This window comes from Lepisosteus platostomus, chromosome 28 (assembly GCF_059453375.1).
Source record: "Lepisosteus platostomus isolate fLepPlt1 chromosome 28, fLepPlt1.hap1, whole genome shotgun sequence".
NCBI lineage: Eukaryota > Metazoa > Chordata > Actinopteri > Semionotiformes > Lepisosteidae > Lepisosteus > Lepisosteus platostomus.
Genome location: NC_142638.1, coordinates 7,310,204 through 7,329,819, shown reverse-complemented (window position 1 = coordinate 7,329,819; position 19,616 = coordinate 7,310,204). Strand labels below are relative to the sequence as shown.

The 19,616-nt window shown below is 46.5% G+C and overlaps 1 protein-coding gene across 1 annotated transcript in view; it reads left to right on the top strand.

Annotated features, from left to right (window-relative positions):
• Positions 1 to 19,129, top strand: part of col1a1b (collagen, type I, alpha 1b) — a 29,720-nt gene extending 10,591 nt beyond the window's left edge. The window contains exons 17-51 of the mRNA XM_088622872.1: positions 90 to 188; positions 283 to 327; positions 440 to 538; positions 1,312 to 1,365; positions 1,901 to 2,008; positions 2,681 to 2,734; positions 3,280 to 3,378; positions 3,862 to 3,915; positions 4,500 to 4,598; positions 5,057 to 5,110; positions 5,438 to 5,491; positions 5,933 to 5,986; positions 6,090 to 6,143; positions 6,898 to 6,942; positions 7,050 to 7,148; positions 7,903 to 8,010; positions 8,777 to 8,884; positions 9,313 to 9,366; positions 9,791 to 9,844; positions 10,069 to 10,176; positions 10,764 to 10,817; positions 11,250 to 11,303; positions 11,917 to 12,078; positions 12,689 to 12,796; positions 13,418 to 13,525; positions 13,952 to 14,005; positions 14,379 to 14,486; positions 15,023 to 15,076; positions 15,195 to 15,302; positions 16,207 to 16,260; positions 16,586 to 16,693; positions 16,796 to 17,078; positions 17,492 to 17,682; positions 17,806 to 18,048; positions 18,568 to 19,129. Coding sequence (XP_088478998.1) covers positions 90 to 188; positions 283 to 327; positions 440 to 538; positions 1,312 to 1,365; positions 1,901 to 2,008; positions 2,681 to 2,734; positions 3,280 to 3,378; positions 3,862 to 3,915; positions 4,500 to 4,598; positions 5,057 to 5,110; positions 5,438 to 5,491; positions 5,933 to 5,986; positions 6,090 to 6,143; positions 6,898 to 6,942; positions 7,050 to 7,148; positions 7,903 to 8,010; positions 8,777 to 8,884; positions 9,313 to 9,366; positions 9,791 to 9,844; positions 10,069 to 10,176; positions 10,764 to 10,817; positions 11,250 to 11,303; positions 11,917 to 12,078; positions 12,689 to 12,796; positions 13,418 to 13,525; positions 13,952 to 14,005; positions 14,379 to 14,486; positions 15,023 to 15,076; positions 15,195 to 15,302; positions 16,207 to 16,260; positions 16,586 to 16,693; positions 16,796 to 17,078; positions 17,492 to 17,682; positions 17,806 to 18,048; positions 18,568 to 18,714 — 3,339 coding nt within the window. The 3' untranslated portion in view covers positions 18,715 to 19,129. The remainder of the gene's footprint in view (positions 1 to 89; positions 189 to 282; positions 328 to 439; positions 539 to 1,311; positions 1,366 to 1,900; positions 2,009 to 2,680; positions 2,735 to 3,279; positions 3,379 to 3,861; positions 3,916 to 4,499; positions 4,599 to 5,056; positions 5,111 to 5,437; positions 5,492 to 5,932; positions 5,987 to 6,089; positions 6,144 to 6,897; positions 6,943 to 7,049; positions 7,149 to 7,902; positions 8,011 to 8,776; positions 8,885 to 9,312; positions 9,367 to 9,790; positions 9,845 to 10,068; positions 10,177 to 10,763; positions 10,818 to 11,249; positions 11,304 to 11,916; positions 12,079 to 12,688; positions 12,797 to 13,417; positions 13,526 to 13,951; positions 14,006 to 14,378; positions 14,487 to 15,022; positions 15,077 to 15,194; positions 15,303 to 16,206; positions 16,261 to 16,585; positions 16,694 to 16,795; positions 17,079 to 17,491; positions 17,683 to 17,805; positions 18,049 to 18,567) is intronic.
• Positions 19,130 to 19,616: the final 487 nt, after the last annotated feature.

Here is a 19,616-nt window from a genome sequence, read left to right as displayed (position 1 = left end):
CGGCAGGCCCTGACGCCTGCGGGGGGGGTTTAAGAAAGTGCCGTCTGGGCCTGGACTGGAGCTGATTGCAATTCTCTTTCCCACCACAGGGAGAGGCTGGTGCTCAGGGAGCTCGTGGCGCTGAAGGACCTCAGGGAGCCCGTGGTGAGCCTGGCGCTCCTGGACCTGCTGGCGCTGCCGGCCCTGCTGTGAGTATGCCCATCACAGATGCCCTGCAACCCATGCACACGAGTCTGCCAGCCTTCTTCAGGAGCCTATAACGCTTTTCCTTCTCTTCTCTAGGGAAACCCTGGTTCTGATGGTGCTCCCGGTGCTAAAGGCGGCCCTGTAAGTATGACTGATACGATGATAAATATAAGAAAATGCATCAACATACCTTTAAGCATGTTTATTTTTGCGTGCCCTGGAGATCTAACTCCTCTTATGCATCCTCCTGCAGGGCGCTCCCGGTATTGCTGGTGCCCCTGGCTTCCCTGGACCCCGTGGACCCCCCGGACCTCAGGGCCAGGCCGGTGCTCCTGGTGCCAAGGGCAACAACGTAAGTCGCCATTATCACAGGCACGACCTGTGGATTATGGGAAATGGGCAGCTAAGAGGTAGTTTGCTCTGTGCCCTTCCACCCAAATCCAAGATAAAAACCGTGGGAGTGAGACTGCACCCCGTCTCCACTCCTCACAGAAAGGAGTCCACAGAGATTGTGCAACATTGGTCAGGCCCCCCACGTCTACGGTAAAAGAGGTGTTCAAAAGGCTGCAAGCAATAACTAGTCTACTGCCACCTCTAGGGGCCCCTACAATTTAGATTCACTTCCCTAAGGGAGAGGCACATCCCTGTAGTCACCACAAGGACCCAGTCCGAGCCTGCGTACCAGACTCCACCATATTGGCCAGCATTGTGTCTGTGGAGCAGGACGTCACATGACTGAGCTAAGCCTGATGACATCTAACAAGTCTGTGACACTCAGAATTAAAATTAGCCTTTCTTAGAAATAAGGCAGTAATGATCAGAGCCCCGATGTTTTAACATGTAATAATGCATAGCTTCTTGTGCTGAAAATTCAGCTTTTTTGCAAAAGAGGAATGGCAGACATTTTACTTGTTTTCTTTCCAATGGCCTAAAGATAGACCAAAGGGACTGACGTATAACGATGCAAGCTTTGATGATGGAAGAATAAAAGGAAACTGTGCATTAGCACAGGAGTATGTTATAAATAGGCAGTGGCGATTTGCGATAGGTACATAAAAAGGGATCTCACCCCTCTCAAAAAAAAAAAACTGACCCTCTTCTTCTTCACTTGTTTTCTCTCTCTAGGGTGACATGGGTGCTCCTGGATCCAAGGGTGAGCCCGGAGCTAAAGGTGAACCTGTAAGTAAATGCTTTTTTGTTTCTTCTCTTACACTGTTCAATCTGAACTGCATGGCACAGGCCAGTCACCACGTCCACACACTGCTCATGCATGCTGGACAGCAGAATCACTGCAGCACCTTGTAGCCAGTTTGGAAAAGCTGCAATTTTTCTGGAAAGTCAAAGATATAAAGGTAGATAATGCTCTTAAAGACATGGAAATGGTGTGCATACATTAGCATCAGCAGTTTCTCCGATTCCACACAGCTTCTGCCCTGGATGCTAGCCTAAAACTTTCTTGGTGAAGGTTAAAGCATGCTTAACTTCTTTTTATAGGTCAATGATCAGCTTCGTTTTTTAGTCACTAATAAGCAGATGCACATGAACAGCCACAGACATCCATCTCAAATTAGTTTACAGAAGGCCGTGATATAGCTGCAATGCCCAGCGATTAATTTAATCAATGTAAGCAACTGAACTTCTCCAGCTGACCTGTTTTTACTAATCCTTGTCAGTGTGTCCACATTGGGCCTGACCTCTGTGTTTCTGTGCCCAGGGTCCCGTCGGAGTCCAGGGTCCCCCTGGCCCTGCTGGTGAGGAAGGAAAGAGAGGCGCCCGTGGTGAGCCCGGTGGTGCTGGACCCCCTGGACCTGCTGGCGAGCGTGTACGTCTGACCCTCTGTCTCTCCATGTCTGACAAGCTGTCTCCCTGAGATCCAGGTCACCGTTCCAGAAGGCCATGACCCTGACCCTTGGCCTTGGAACTTGACAACTTTAATACAACAGACTGCTTTTACATAAAATTAACTGTCTGCTTAATGCAGTGCATATATATATTACCCCAATTTACATGGAATGAAATGTATTCATTTGTGATGCAGAACATGCAAATGAAATTTGAACCAGTTGTTTCCCCTAGTAAGTGCATCTCTCCATCTAGATTAGTGCACTGATTTAGGGGATTTGGCACAGCAATCAACGAGGAATAAAATCAGATTGAACTGGTTCATGTTTATGTAGAGGAAGACTATTAAGGATAAAAGCTTATAGCAGTGCTACGAAACTGGCTTGCTATGAAATATTGTAGAATTGCAAGGCAGCACAAAATTGAGAATTATAGCTTTTCAGACCACCAAGGGGGCCTTTGAGTAGTCAGCCTCCCCCTTGTCATTATGAGTACAACATTAGGCTCAAATAACAGGCCAAAGTCACCAAAACACAAGGCAAAACAAGATTCACAGTGATTTCAGCCAGTGCACAGCGGTTAGTTGTAGGTTGTTGTTTGTTAAGGCGGTTTGTGGTGGCGGGTGCCTAATGACATTGTTGCCCTTATGCAGGGTGCCCCCGGAGGCCGTGGTTTCCCTGGTGCTGATGGCGCTGCTGGTCCCAAGGTGAGCAGACTGATATCCTCAACTGATGAGGAGATACTGATGTTAGTTATCATCGCATCTTGAAACCTGCTGACAAACAGATATAGCTGCTGTACTAATAGAACTGATGAAGATGAGTAAGTGTTTCAAACACTGTATAATCCAAAACTAATACATAAGTACCTTTGTCAATTTATTAATTTACCAGTGAATTTGTAGCTTAAAAGGTTAAACAAAAATTTATGCGCAATTATTATACATTTTAGCTAGATCTATATTTAATACAGCATTACCACTTTCATAAATTTGTTACATTTTATTTCCTATACTGCAATGGTAAGCAATTTAAACTAAAAGTAATGCAGTGTAATTATACTAGGCAGACTGGCTCTGCTACATACAGCTTTCTTTAGCATTCTTATAGTGAAATAACAGCATTGCATATGCGTAGTGCGTTACTGCGCTGTCCATGGTCCTGAACGACAGGAGGCCTCGTTCAGTCCACAGTGCAGTGAGAGGTTAGGAACTGCGCAGGACTCATCTCTGGACTCTTTGTCCCTACACAGGGTGCCCCTGGTGAGCGTGGAGCCCCCGGCCCTGCTGGAGCCAAGGGATCAACTGGTGAAGCTGGCCGTCCCGGTGAGCCTGGTATGCCTGGTGCTAAGGTGAGTACAGTATGCCTGTCAGTATGCTTGGCAAATACATGTAATTTTGCATGCTCATGCAATAAAACTGGACATGACAGCCTCTAAGTCTTTTTAAGTGGTGCACATAATATAGTATATGAGTACCTCCTCCTCTGGGCATGCACTTAAGTACAGGTCACAGATGGAGCCTGTGGCCTGCTTACCAAAAATATTATTTTTAGGAGGAGCAGTGCATCTGTTTTCTCATTGTGCACACTCTGGATAGAGTCTCACCTACAGGAGAATTCTCCCGGGTTGTGAATTTGACCAAGATATACCCCTTCTCAGAGCATGCTGCAAAAGTGAAGCACCTGCACATTAGAAAACCATGGCCGTGTTTGTTTGTGTGGAACATGCTGAACCGCAAGACTGCCTTGCTTATTTGCGGAGGCCTCCATGGAAATGGACCAGCCCTGTGGGAAGCCTGTTGGTTGCACTGGCTGAAATTCTCTCTTGTTCTAGGGTCTGACTGGTAGCCCTGGCAGCCCTGGTCCCGATGGCAAGACTGGTCCTGCTGTAAGTATTGTAGGACTGCTTGGTCCCCACCACAGCTGCCTCTGAAGGCCAAAAAGGCAAAATCAATGTTAAAAAAAAAGCTAGATAATCAGCAAGCTAAAGCAGTTGTGCTGTGGTAAGAAAAAGAAGTCAGAAACAAGGTGCAATAGAGAGGGATTTAGTGAAACAATCTGCATAGCTCCGATGACTAGGCTAGTTATAGCTTCATGCTGAATGCAAAAAAGATTCAACAGGGCAAAAACCAAGATGGACCTAAAAAGACTTTTCAAATTTCATTACACTTCATGAGGACTAGTCCACATACAGATGTAGGAATTATTAGGATCTATTAGATAATTTAAATTATTTTAAAATTAAAAAATGAATTTTACTGCATGTTGGATCTTTATAATAGATCTAGAAAATGCAAAGGATTGCATTGCATTGTCCAGTATGTTCTTTTCAGATAAACCATAATCCTATAGCATAGGCAGCGGAAAGTAAACTAAAAGTTCTCATAGTGATCATCATTAGTGTTACATGAGTGCTGATACAATAGCAGAGCTTATTAAGCCTTTAATTCCCCCCCCCCTCCTCCCCCACAGGGTCCTGCTGGTCAAGATGGTCGCCCCGGCCCCCCTGGACCTTCTGGTGCAAGAGGTCAGCCTGGTGTTATGGGATTCCCCGGACCCAAGGGTGCTGCTGTGAGTGCCACCTCTTTCTAGGGTTGCAGTGGGGTTTGGGGTGCTGCTGAGAAAAATAAGGCTGTTTGGAAAATATCATTGGGGAACGGTGATGTGTTAAACCATAAGATGAAACTGAATTCTCAGAGCAGAGTGAATAGACCTCATGCTGGTACACACAATCAGGAGTCTTCAGTCATTAAACAAGCTAATAGTCCTGCTAGAGGGAGAAGCCATTTTAATTTTGCAAACAGAAAACGTACAGTAGATCTACAAAATCAATGAAAGATTCAGAAAAGCTTCTCTTTATCACAGACTGGTCAGAAGTGACACCCTTTGAAAGTTAATTTGCATGGTTTTGTAAAATTTCTCAATAAATTTAAGGCTGCTTGAAGACCTTAAATGTTGCTTTTTTGAGCTTGTGTCGCCGGTTTATATTTTGGCCACTGGAAAATGAAATATTTCCTTCCCTTTTCTAGGGTGAAGCTGGCAAGCCCGGTGAGAGAGGTGTTGCTGGTGCTCCTGGCGCAGTTGTAAGTAACACTTTTCCAGTTCTGTATTAAGATTGTTTTCAGTTCTTCATCCCTGGATAGTGAGATTCAGGGTTTTACTGTGTCAGCCAGAAGGTAGGCCCAGGTAAAGGCCTGCAGAGCCCTTTGGGTATCCATGGCAACAGCTGAGAAAATAAGGCCTAGTCATGTCTACAGCAGAACTCTTTCAAGTAACAACAAGTACTTTGAAGCCAGTATTAGCACTGCTTAAAAACACAACTGTAGCTTCCTAATGAAACACAATTAATTAGATTAATTTTACATTTACAATAGAACCTGACTATTATTGTGCCATTTGTTTTCCTCTAGGGTGCTCCTGGCAAAGATGGTGATGCTGGTGCCCCCGGTGCTCCTGGCCCTGCTGTGAGTACAACTTATTTTCCCATACAGAAAAAAATATATAACATTATCAAACATTTAACAAAGTGTCCCATGACCTGACTTATCCAAATACAGCATACTTTGCACCCCATTGATCAGGGCTGGGAGAGAAGCGGCCCTTATATGCTGTAAGTCTTAACTGCGTTAATAAAGAAGTCCTGTAAGGATACACCTTCGGAGAAACACAGATTGACTTCAAACATTCAAATGCAGCAGAGTCCATTTTTGGCCTCTGTTGGCATTAACTGTGCAGCAGTCCTGCAGACACATACAGTTTCCTTTTCTGCAGCTGTGTTAGATGAAGAGCACAGCCCTAGGGGATAGCTCGCTCTGAAAGGAACACGCACCCCGTTACCGCGTACCGATGGTATCCATCGATGGACCGATGGACCTTATTAAGTCAGATTACTTTTCACATTTCAGGGTCCCGCTGGTGAGAGAGGTGAGCAAGGTCCTTCTGGTCCTCCTGGATTCCAGGTAAGTCCTCCTCAATGATGGGAATTTTCCAAGTCACTGTTCAGTCCCGGCGTTTTGTCTAGGACCTGATGTATTAAACAGTTGTATTGTTTTCCTCATACAGGGTCTGCCTGGACCCCAAGGTGCCACTGGTGAGCCTGGCAAGGCTGGTGAACAGGTAAGCACTGCAGTGCCCAGGCACCTTCCTACTGATACTGCATCTTTGTTATATTGCCCTTGCATTTCTCACTTTCTCCTCCATATTAGCTAGAAAAAGCTCCTACTAAAAGTACTGTATCCAAACCTCTTTAAAAGTAATATTTCCTCTCTAAAAAGCATGTTTTATTATCCAAATTCCTACGTTATTGTACTGTGCCAGCTCACCCTAGCAGGGTGCATCTAAAAGAGGAAACATTAATTTGATCACAATGTCCTGGATTTGTGAAATGCAGTGGCAGAGATATGACCAGAATAGAAATCTCAAATCTTCTTTCAGTCAGAGAATTGTACCTTTACAGAGTGTCATCTTGCATTGCCTCCTTACTGGGAGGTTTCAAGATGCTGAAGGTGTAGTCAGCAATGTAGTCAACAAAGGTTTAGATGTATAAACAGAATAAAATACTATCGGGCTTAATATGGTAGTGTGCAATTCTTTCTCTCCTTGTTACTTCTATACCTCTTGACAGAAATATGACATGGATGTCTTTGGCACCATGACATATCCTACAATAATCCACACTAGTAGAAATTAAACTGCAGCATGCACAGTAGGTATATATGTAGATCTACTTTTACATTAGCCTGATTAGAGAATGTTATTAATATAGGTGCCTCAGCACTGGTATATCATTACTATAGATATCATAACTCATTTGGTGTTTATTTAGAAAGGGATACAGATCCTAATTTTGCTCATCTCTTCCTTCAAACAGGGTGCTCCTGGTGAGGCTGGTGCTCCCGGTCCCTCTGGATCAAGAGTGAGTATCCCATCATTTAAACTACTGTAGGTCATGTTGCTCTTTCGGCCCTGTCCCGGGCGTCCCATCACTAATGCCCCGTCTTTCCCTTCTGCTTCCCACCCCAGGGCGAGAGAGGTTTCCCCGGTGAGCGTGGTGGTGTTGGACCCGCTGGACCTTCTGGCCCCCGTGGCTCTCCTGGCTCTCCTGGTAACGATGGTGCCAAGGTGAGGACTGGGACTCAAGGGCCATTTCTGTGCCCCAGTGCCACACACCCGTCTCTTCAGCATGACCACATTTTCAGTGTTGTGCACGTTGCAATGTAGTGCACACTATACATGCATCTCGCACTACTGCCACATCCTGTGTGCAGAGGACAGGGCATCTCCAACAAAGCAGTCTGTACAAGCACGTCTCACGCCTTTCATGTTATTTCACCGAGTTCCTACAGTGGCCTTTGTTTATAGCTCAGTGCGCACCGCAGAACCATTCAGATCCATTAAAACTTGTGACACACATTTGGGGTCAACAAAATAGCTCAGCTTCAACAAGGAGTAACGCACACAACCAGCCATTGCAATGGTATAGGTAGTGATGGGTGGCGAAAGACAAGCTGTAGATCCACCTGCTGCTTGATCCCAGTGGAAAGCAGAGGAATACAGAAATAGAACCAAGCCAGTAATTAGTGGCTGAATGGCCCAGTTGTGACCATGCTGAAAAACTTTACACCACACTAGAAAAACACATTATGGTTCGTCTGCATCATCATCTGTGAAACATGTAAACACAAGACTTCCATAAAATAGCCGAGTTAAATGAAAAAGAATAAACCTATATGCTTTAGCATGGTGTGCACTTGTTCTAGGGTTAAAATATTACGTGACATCATGGGTCACCCTGCCTTGTGTGATACTGCTGTATGCAGTGATTGCTGTTGCAGGACTGTGCGTTAATTACCTGCCCTTCCCTCTCCGTCTACAGGGTGATGCTGGTGCCCCAGGTGCCCCTGGTGCTCAGGGACCCCCTGGTCTGCAGGGAATGCCCGGTGAGCGTGGTGCTGCTGGTCTCCCAGGCCTGAAGGGTGACAGAGTAAGTATCTGCCGTGATAGTATCCATCATTTAGAGGGTCCTTGACAAGACTCCCAACCAGAATTCCTGGCTCTCCTGTCTTGAACAGATGCAAGAGCTAAATTCTGAAAACGGGACAGCATAACATTGCTGTGAAGTGACCCAGGCAGGGTGTGTTACCTGCTGGGTTCAATAGGTGAGGCAGGGGGCCTCAGGCGAGAGAGGGGAGTGCCCTGACCTCTTCCCCAGGCTGTTTAAAAGGGGTTTGGTGGTCCGAACAAGTATTCCCTGTCTATGTTCTCCTTTTCCATGATAGACATGTAAAGCAAGTATACAGACAATGGAATTAGGGATACACCTGTGGATAATGTAGCCTTCTTATCTTAAAAAGAATTCTGGCATCTGCAATTGAAGGGATTTCTTCATATTGTACAGAGAGACAAGGATCAATCATAGATGAGAGATCCCTGATTCTATAAACCTCCCTCCCTCACCTTTCAAAAATCCATACTGCTCCATCAAAAAATCCAGTATTGATTGATTTCTCTTCATTACAAATGTCAGTTTTTCCATTTTATACTTCCACGTAGATGAGTAGAAGCAATAGCAACATGCTATTAAACCAGAAAACAAACCTGCCTGCATAGTCTTTGACCCTGTGACCCTTTTCCTAACAGAATCCTCACTCCCCACCACTACCCCAGCTTTTCTCCTCTACTGGCCATAACACAGGAGCTGAGGGCTTTGTGTGTCTGAACAGCAGGAATGATGCACTCTTCTTTCACAGGGTGATGGTGGTCCCAAGGGTGCTGATGGTGCCCCTGGCAAGGATGGCATCCGTGGTATGGCTGGTCCCATTGGACCCCCTGGTCCTCCTGGAGCTCAAGGTGACAAGGTAAGGTCCAAAGGAAAAGAACAACAAACTGGGAAAAGGAAGTAGAAAGTGTACTGCGACAGCATTTGTGTTTTAACCAGGCAGGGTATAGTAGTCTAGTGTCTGGAGAAAGAGGTACAAGATATGGCTGAAGTTGTAGGTCAGCATTATTATAGTGTTATAGTGCTGATATAATTTAATGGTCTAAGGATCCTTACCTTAGCACATGAAAAAAATCCCATGATGTTGAAATAGGTTTACTTCTGGTCTTATAATTATAAATTGAGCTACATAGAGCAGAAACTATTTTTGGAGCTGCTTGTGCTTTTAAGAAACTAATATGAATGCAGTTCCACTATGACTTCCACTAGAGATTAGAAGGGTAGTGGGAGCCATGAGCTCTCTTGACTTGTCTCTCTGATCTCTCTCCCTTTTTGTCCCATGTCTAGGGTGAGGGTGGTGCTCCTGGCCCTGCTGGACCCTCTGGCGCCCGTGGTGCCCCTGTAAGTATCTCACTAGCGTGGCTGTGTCCATTGGTGAACACACTGTAACAGCCAGCACTTTCCCCTGCAAGCTCTGTGCGGGGACAGTAAAATGACACCAGTGCTGGTCCTCGTAGGCTTCCATGTTACATCCACAAGGTAGATGCAGCAGATTGCTGAAGGTTTGCAAGAGGACTTCAGCCCCTTCACTTCATAGATTCAGTAGAATCGTAAGCAGACTCAGTAGAACTGGCTGCTTTTCCCATGGCATTATACAAAATGAAGCAGCATATCCTTTATGCATGCAGATCACAGCAGTGCCCTTCATCATTACCCCGCCCATGTGCAGTTCTCCGTGGCCCGACAGTGACCCTGACCCCTGGGCCTTGCCCTGTCCGCCAATACACTAGAGTAACCCCATCCTCTCCTCCTCCCCCCTCTCCAGGGCGAGCGTGGTGAGACTGGTGCCCCCGGACCTGCTGGATTCGCTGGACCTCCTGTGAGTATACTGACCACTTGTTAACACCGATTGAGCCTGCAATGCAGTTTTTACTGAAATGAAATCTAAATGAACCTAATTCCAATTTAAGTGAATAGGGTTGATTGCTCTGATAGCTTTATTGACTTTACTGTTTTTATTGATTTAGTAGTGATCTTCCAAGGCACATTACTCCAGCTCAGCCTCACATGTTTGCTGACACTTTCTCACCCTCTTGCCTACAGGGTGCTGATGGCCAGCCTGGTGCCAAGGGAGAGCCTGGTGATAGTGGTGCTAAGGGTGATGCTGGTGCTCCTGGCCCTGCTGGCCCTACTGGTGCTCCTGGACCTCAGGTAAGTGTCCACCCTCTCTGGGGCAATTCCCTGAGCTGTCCCTCTCCCCATTCACAAAGCTCAGCTACATTGAGAGAGACCTCAGCTCACAGGATTACACTTGTGCACCCTTTTCACCTGCCAGCTACATGACTGAAAGCATTCTCTTATAAAGTAGTAACAAACATAAGATGTCAAGGTGAAAGTTTCTTTGTGCTTGCAATCTAGATTATTTTTGGCATATTCTATTTAGACGGAAGTGCTGATATCAGTTGGATTGTTTTCATATTTGCTCATTTTTACAGTTTAACTCATAATGAAGTGATGATTAATTATTTTCCACCAGCAATTATAATCCTGTCTGACTATTGGCAGTTGTGTGAACATAACTGCTTAATAAAGTTGTCAATATAGGTGTGAGCTTGTACAATGTAGGCTCAAGATATAAGACTGAAGTAGAAAGAAGCAAACTGGAGGCGAATATCACAATTTCCAGCAGACAGATTTCTAGGAAGTCTGGTTAACAGATAGGTAAACGTGTTCGCATAAATGTCAGTGCATGTGTGTATTAATCTGTCATTGCAATTGGATTTGTTTTATTCTGCCAGGGTCCCGTTGGTGCTACTGGTCCCAAAGGTGCTCGTGGAGCTGCTGGTCCTCCTGTGAGTATCTTTCTGTGAACTGATACAAGATCCCGAACACTGTAGCACAGCTGCCCTCTGCATTAATGCAGACTGAGGAAGAGCGCAGTGGAGTAATTGTAGTAGGCTGAATAGCAATGGCCAAGAGCTCCTTTATTTCATAGCAATCCTGACTAGCATTCTAGTAGGGATTCCTCTGGTTCATATCCCTAAAATATCAATTTTCTTTCAGATGACCCTTGTTAGAAATAAGTGGCCTTCTGATCATGTGTGAATGAATGTCCTAGGTCACTGTATTAGTTTCTTTTAAAAAACACTGTTGGATCAATTCGGATATGTGTGTATAAATAGATATTACTTGTGGGGCTTTTAATCTTGTAAGGGAGTTGAGGTTTTGTGGGGTTCTGCTTCTGGGGTATTGGTAATCTCACCTGTGGATGCTCTTGTGTTTAGGGTGCTACTGGTTTCCCTGGCGCTGCTGGAAGAGTTGGACCCCCTGGCCCTGCTGTGAGTACCTTCTCTCTCTTTTAGGGCACTCTGAGCACTGTAAACATTCAACCACATCCCCTCATGCTTCCGATTGTGAATAGTTTTACATAATCCCAACCACAGGTGTTGAATTAATTTGCATAAAATCTGTATGCAAAAACTCACTTGGCAAAATCTTACATATAAATTGTGGGTGCAAAAAGAATTTGTAATTCTTATGTAGATGATGGTTCCTGTGAGAATATCTCCCTGGCTGTCAGCAGCAGGTGAGAAGGAGGCACTGAGACAGCTGCATTGGCCAGATTCCTGTGTTGCGTTGGAACTTTTCAATTCTCAGCTCTTAGAGTCTGACACTACACATCAGTAAATGGAGTGCAGTGCATTGCTGCACTGTTCAGTAGCTTCTTCCCTAAAACCTTTACTTCCCCCATTAATTTTGTTAACGATGGTCATTTGGTTTTCTCAACATTCAGGGAAAGGTCATTCATTACCTGTGCATCCACACCTGCAAGAGTATCATGCTAAATCCTGTTTTCATTTACATTTTACTCTAATTCTTCTGGACATCTGGATCAACTAGAAAAAGTGCCTGACCCTAACCTCTCTCCCTCCCTCTCTCTTCCTCTCTTAGGGTAACAGCGGACCTCCCGGCCCCCCTGGCCCTGCTGGAAAGGAAGGACAGAAGGGTAACCGTGGTGACACTGGCCCTGCTGGTCGCCCTGGTGAGCCTGGCGCTGCTGGTCCCCCTGGCCCCGCTGGAGAGAAGGGATCTCCTGGCTCTGATGGTCCCTCTGTGAGTTCCAACCTCTCTGCCTCTCAGCACCTCTGTGTTAGTGTAGGGACCCCCCCCCCTTCCGGGGGACCTGGAGGTTCAAGCGCTGGAGTTATAGCACGAGCTTGTGTCACTGCAGGGCTCAGAGAGAACATCAAACATGGCTGCCTCCATGTAATAAAAGCTCAGGGTTCAGCGACACCTAGTTCGTTCTAATCAGATTTCCATAAAGGCAAAAAAGGATCAATAGGTGAATTGCATGATGGGATGTAGTAGGCCACGGTGTCCATACCATTGAATTGCCCTTGCAGTTCATTCAGAGAGTGCATGTGCCTGCAGGACCCATGAAATCAGTATACCCAGGTTTTCAGTTGTATTCAAGCAGACTGGAGACAACACTCCCAAAAAAGGTTAGCTGGGAGAGGTTGTGCACAATTTGTCATTGTGACCCTTGGCAAACAAGGTAGCAGATGAGATGTGGGCATCACCTCTGGCCACAGGGTGTCGTATCAGAGGTCACAGCAGGAGAGCATGAATCTGAACATTGGCACATTCTTTTTTTTTTCTTGGACCTACTCTGCCTGCTCCAGTGCGCTGGGTAAATCCTCCTCTCCTCTTCGTATCTCCACAGGGTACTCCTGGTATTCCTGGTCCTCAGGGTATTGCTGGACAGCGTGGTATTGTGGGTCTCCCTGGACAGAGAGGCGAGCGCGGTTTCCCTGGTCTCCCTGGACCTTCTGTGAGTATTCAGTACCACCAGGGCAGGTCCCGAAACCTGCAGCAGAGTATTAGAATATTCTCTCATTAGCTAATCGCATAGATGGCAGCTATTAATGGGTTAAGAGTCCCTCTAAGCCTGCAGCCTACATTGTCTGAGACTTCACTGGACTCCAGACCTGTGTGCTATACCCGGAGTGCAGGAGGCAATAAGTAGTCATGGGCTCAAATGGAAGAGCTTGTCTGCGTTGTATGCAGTTGATTTGCTAAAGTAGTATCACTGTGAAGTCATTAGAAGCATGTTGCTGTTTCTACAGGCAGTAGATGGACTTTTGTGAGAATTTTAAAACATCTCGTTTTTCACACAGATGCACAAATGTTCATGCATGTGATCCAATGCACATAAAATAGGGATCACATGCATGGACATGGGCTTTGTGTACAAAGGCAGACACCATACGAAACTTGTTCAAGGCCACAGTCTTGATCTGTTACTTGTCTAACCTTTTCTCACATAACTGTGCCCCTTTTTGCTGAACTGGACCTTTAGTAGGAATGTCCTTGTACTTCAGGACTTCAGGACTTCACTCTTCAGTCGCTGCTGGAGACCTGACCCAGCACTGTCTTTCTCCGTCTCTGATAGGGAGAGCCTGGAAAGCAGGGACCTGGTGGCCCATCTGGTGAGCGCGGTCCCCCTGGCCCCATGGGACCCCCTGGCCTGTCTGGTGCTCCCGGTGAAGCTGGACGTGAGGTGAGGAAATTCTCTCCCATGAAACTTGCTCCCAGGTCTAGGGAACCTACCCACTGTGAAACAGGGTGGACCAAGCTGGAGCATGGGCATAAAGGCTTATACAATAGGCATACAGAAAGCATGCTTACACGTTACAGAAAACCTCGGCTTCCTAGGTGTACGGAAGCTGTAAAGTAAATCATGCTTAGGGTTTTCCCACTGCAAACATGCTTCTCTCAAGTGCTGTTTGATTAGGAAATATGTAACCTCATTTGCACATGCAACCTGCCTATTTATTCAAAGGCGAAAAATCAGTTGCATCGGATGCTACAGTCAGACAAAGATGGGGCATGCTGGCATCCCCTTCCCTGTCCAGTATGTTGTGCCGTGAAATGCAGATGTCCTTCAGTGACCCAGCTGACTGATTTTCCTCCTGTCTCCCTGCAGGGTGCTGCTGGTAACGAGGGTGCTCCTGGTCGCGATGGTGCTCCTGGTCCTAAGGTAAGCCTCCTGTCTTCATTTACATAAACCTCTTGTGCAGCACGAAAGACATCCCCACCAAGACTTTCTGGAAGTCTGCGTGGTGCACTGGGGTGACGCACCGCGGTCCTGTCCACAGTGAGCTGCAGCGTCATTGACATCATTTATTGTCAGTGCTCCTGGGATTTTGCATGGCGTGAGCAGTAAGCGGTAATGTATATTGCTTAGACCGTCACTGTGCGAGTGCTGCACCCAGTACTACCCCTCAGTGTCGGACATTATGGAGTACTAATGCACAGCACTACTTTCCCCTGCTGGCAGTGACTTGTTATTGCAGTGCAGTTCAACGTGTTTGCCTGCCACTAACTCGGTTCACTGTCTTTCTCTACTACAGGGTGACCGTGGTGAGTCTGGTGCTGCTGGTGCTCCTGGTGCCCCCGGTGCTCCTGGCGCTCCCGGCCCTGTTGGCCCTGCTGGCAAGACTGGTGATCGTGGCGAGGCCGTGAGTATCCCTTCCGCTCGAACTGCAGAGGAAACAGGCATACTGTCCAAAATACAAAGCTCAGCGCTGTCACTGTCTTCAGGTGAACCGCGGTCAAGTGTCATGAAGACAAAAGAGCAGAAAAGACCAGCTCAGAGTTGTTTAATATTCTCATATTCAGTTCAGGTTTGGGCAAAAATAGGTAAAAAATCTGTTCTAATGGCCCTTGAAAAAGAATAATCAGAAGACTAGCAACCTAAAATAGTCATGTGTTGTACCTAAAAGAAAACAAAAATTAAGAAGTAAAAGAAATATAATTTTGGTTGTCCTTTATGATACTAATAATTCTGATTATGGCTCTGAAGTAACACTCTGCCTAGTATTGTGTGGATGATTGTATAGATAGCAGGAATGTTCAAACCATCTCCTGTCCATTCTGTAAGAATAGGTCCATACTGCAGCCATATTGATTCTCCCTGAGTGCCGACAGGAAGATGGCTCTCATTCACATTTTATTTTGTTAACTTTGCTCCTCTACATCTCTCTTTCCATTCTAGGGCCCTGCTGGTCCCGCTGGTCCCGCTGGCCCTGCTGGTGCTCGTGGTCCTGCTGTAAGTGATCCATTTCTATATGCGTTTTAGTACCTAGATGTTCCGTGTGCCAAAGGACACGTGAACGTGTTAATTACCGTCAGGCACTTCACTGGACACACTTTTTCTCCTTCTCCAGGGTGCTCAAGGTGCCCGTGGCGACAAGGGCGAGACTGGCGAAGCTGGTGAGAGAGGCATGAAGGGACACAGAGGTTTCACTGGCCTGCAGGGTCTGCCCGGTCCCGCTGTGAGTAACCTTAGACACACACTCCCAAAGACAAACGCTGACCTTATCGCTGCTTTATTCCTAACTCTCTCCTCTTTCATCCTCCTGACTGTCCTCAGCCTCTGTGTTCTCAGAATTTTCCAGATTTAAGATGAGCAGCTTTCATGAAGGCCTGAAAAAAAAAACACAGGTTTTGTACAAAAAGCTTCAGAGATAACATTTTATGACCTCCTCTAAGGGTGTCATCATCCTCTCCTTTTTCCACACTTGTTCTCCAGACTTGTTGTTCTCACAAGGCTTTTCTTTTAATAAACTTTACTTGAACTAGCAGGTGGTGAAATAGTAGCGTCAACAATTCCTACCGCTCACAGTTGGAAGTCTCAACTTCATTGTTTAGATGATGAACTTATCCTTGTTGGGCTTTTAAAAAAAAAGGCCTATATTTTGTTATGCAGGAATATCTCACAAGTGGAAAAAGCTAAATAATACTGATGCCTTTGTTTCCTTATTATAATTACCTCCACCTCTCAACTCTGCTGTTTTAATCTTGTTGATAGGTAATACATGCACTTTAAAAAAATAAAGTCCTTTGTTAAAGACACGGGACACATAGACACTGGCTGTCTTATTTTGTCTGAAGCCCATTCGCAATGGGGGTTTTTCCAGCCTCCCAGATGACTGAAACGGTCAGGATATACAGTACATCTGGTTCCAAAATTATTAGCTTGGCTTCTTCCTTTTCTGTTTTCACCTTAAGTGGCTCTAGAAAGAGGAATATAAAGAATAAAATAGCTAATTGTTTTTACTCTGCTGCTCTCTTTGATTTGCAAGCTGTGCCAGTCTCAGAAGCGAACTGGTTTCTTCTTGTGCATGCGTCACGCCAAGAAACAGGTGACCCGGGCTCCTCTAATATTTTGTCTCATAGGGACCTCCTGGAGAAGCTGGACCTGCTGGTGCTTCTGGCCCTGCTGGACCAAGAGTGAGTACATCCCTTCACACCTGTGTTACAGCAGTCCAGCACCAGCACACTGATAGCGTGTGGTGGGTGCATGTCTTTATCCGTGGCTCGATCTTAGTCACGGAGGGAAACGCGTGAAGTTCATCACATACCAGCGGATGATGTGCACAAAACAATGTGATTATTCATAACTAGAGAGCAGAATTGGCTTTACTTTTCAGTAACAGGTCTCTTCCTATTCTCCAAAACTAAGAGCTAAGCCTGCCTCAGTCAAGAATCAGGAGGGTGCTGTCGAGGGTCCTTGTTCTGGTCTAACCTGTATGGTTCTCTCTCTTCCCCTCTCAAGGGTCCCGCTGGCAGTGCTGGTTCCCCTGGTAAGGATGGCGTGAGTGGTCTGCCCGGTCCCATTGGCCCCCCTGGCCCCCGTGGTCGCACTGGTGAATCTGGCCCTGCTGTAAGTCATCAACCTTGATCCCATTCTCTGCATTCTCTGATCTCACTCTGTGTCCCATTGAGGTTCTGATCCCCTGCTTCTCCTCTCGCCCTCTCTACCCAGGGTCCCCCTGGACCTCCTGGACCCCCCGGACCCCCCGGCCCCCCCGGAGGTGGATTCGACTTCGGTTTCGTTGCCCAGCCCGCTCAGGAGAAGGCCCCCGATCCCTTCCGTCACTACAGAGCCGATGACGCTAATGTGGTCCGCGACCGCGATCTGGAGGTGGACTCCACCCTGAAGTCCCTGAGCCAGCAGATCGAGAACATCCGCAGCCCCGAGGGCACCAAGAAGAACCCCGCCCGCACCTGCAAGGACCTGAAGATGTGCCACCCTGAATGGAAGAGCGGTGAGTTGGCCCTCCTGTGTCTGGCGCCCCTTCCTAGTGTGTGGGCGCCGGACGGGACAAGCACAGCAGTCTAAAAAAGCAGGAGCAGGACAGTGTCCTGCAGTGTCAAAGCTCCAGCAATTCCAAAGGAAAAACTCAAGTATGGCTTTGAACAAAAGCAACTGTGCCGGGAACTCGCAATGCACAGTAAAGCTCAACATCGGCCTCTCATGAAGGAGACATTGCTGAAGGCTTTAGACATCACAGAGATCACAAAAATCTTTTGCTCTCTATGACTTTGCAGGACTGCTAAACCCAAGAGAGTCTATAGGGAACAAGCGCATCTGGGTCTCCCTGCTCTTAATGGAGTCCCCCTGCTGTAACTTCTCAGTGCACACAGCGCTCACTCCCCGTCTTTTCCATCTGTCCCACAGGAGAGTACTGGATTGACCCCAACCAGGGCTGCACTCTTGATGCCATCAAGGTCCACTGCAACCTGGAGACTGGCGAGACCTGCGTCTACCCAACCACGGCCACCGCCCCCCAGAAGAGCTGGTACACAAGCAAGAACCCCAAGGACAAGAAGCACGTCTGGTTCGGCGAGGCAATGAGCGATGGCTTCCAGGTGAGCACAAATGAGGCCGTGAACTATTGCTCTGGCAGCAGAAAGATCTTGTATTCCTGCCTGGCTTGGAGATGAGGGGTGCCCAGATATGCTGAGCTGAGTTCTTCTTTCCTCCCCGTGCAGTTCGAATATGGCGGCGAGGGCTCCAACGCTGATGATGTCAACATCCAGCTCACCTTCCTGCGCCTGATGTCCACTGAAGCCTCCCAGAACATCACCTACCACTGCAAGAACAGCATCGCCTACATGGACCAGGAGGCTGGCAACCTGAAGAAGGCCCTGCTCCTGCAAGGCTCCAACGAGATCGAGATCAGAGCTGAGGGCAACAGCCGCTTCACATACAGCGTCAGCGAGGATGGCTGCACGGTGAGTCCCTCCTCCTCCCTGTTACCTTGCACTGGGATGCCGGGGTAAAACTGAGCTCATTCCGGGCCCGCTAACACAGGGATAGGGACGGATCGCCCAGTAGCCGGGGCAAGAACAGCACGGGTGTGACGTGCCCGTAGCAGGAAAACACTGGGATAAAGTGGGCCTCTTTATAAAGTGTTCAAGCATAGGTAGGCGGCAAAGGAACAGGTAAAGACTTGTTCCACGCTGAAAGGTGAAGAAAAGAGACGCAACGTTTCGGCTGTGGTGTGAGGGGCAGAGGGAAAATAGCAAATAAATAAGGCACAGGAGAACAAAAGACAGAGTGGGTAAGAAGGGGTGGGGAGCAGGCGAGAATGTATAATCTGTTTCTGTGCAATCAGTTGCATTAGATCCGCTTTGCCATGCCAAGGAGGACGTTACTGTATGCTGTAGGCTGGGGGGTTGAAAGGTGCCAGCACTGATAATGCTCCAGGTGGAAGAGCCCCACTGACCCTGTCCTTCTCTCCCCACTTGCAGAGACACACTGGCTCATGGGGCAAGACAGTCATTGACTACAAGACAACGAAAACATCCCGCCTCCCCATCATTGACTTGGCTCCTATGGATGTTGGTGCACCTGATCAGGAATTTGGCATTGAAGTTGGCCCAGTCTGCTTCTTGTAAAAAAGAAATCTGGACTTGAATTTTTTTTTCTAGCAGTCATCTCTCTAAACTCTTTTCTATGCATTAAAAAAAAAACTTAAGTTTCATTCGGCCGCAAAAGGTCCACTTGCTTAAAACTACACTCCTGAAGACGGTGTTTGTGTGTTATCGATTTTTTTTCAAAAAAATCATGGGACCACTACTTTTACCGACACCTACATCAAGGACACTTTTTAAAAAAAAAACAACTTTTGTTTCACTGGCAACAAGAAAATAATATATACTTGTAAAGTGTAAAATCCCCTGGAGTTTAAAAAGCAAAAAAGTAATGAATACAGGTGACGTTATTGCCATTTTTTTTACCACTGCGGAAGGACAATGAAAAACCAAATGCTATGTACCGTTTTCAGGTGTTAAATAAATTTGAAAAACGACAGCCGAAGTGTCTTGTTGTTCTGACCACCAGGAGAAAAAGGAATCATTGTTCTTAAAAAAAACCAGAGAGAGAAAGTGTCATCGGGAAAGTAAAATGAGAGAGAGACAGGGGTTAAACTTCATTTTGAAATCTTTAAGGCTACCTCAGAAACAATCCATGTTACCTAGGGCGTGTGCAAACACCAGGACAGGTTTTACACTCCAAAAAAAAAAAGAAATAATTAAGCAGGTGACAGCTGCAAAGGTGCTATTTCTTCATGAGGTCCCGCAAGCAGTGTATGATAAAAATATATTTTTAAGATATATATTATTTTCACAGAACGCTTACAGGACCTTTGGTGCTAGATGAACAAATCCGTGTCTCGCTGTCAAAGAGGAATAATTGTGTGTTTTTTTAAAGGTGTTAACTTGAAAGCTCTACAGCCGAGTTGGAGAACTGAGACATTACTGTAGACCCAGTGAATGCATTCCTGTCTTCTGTAGATTAA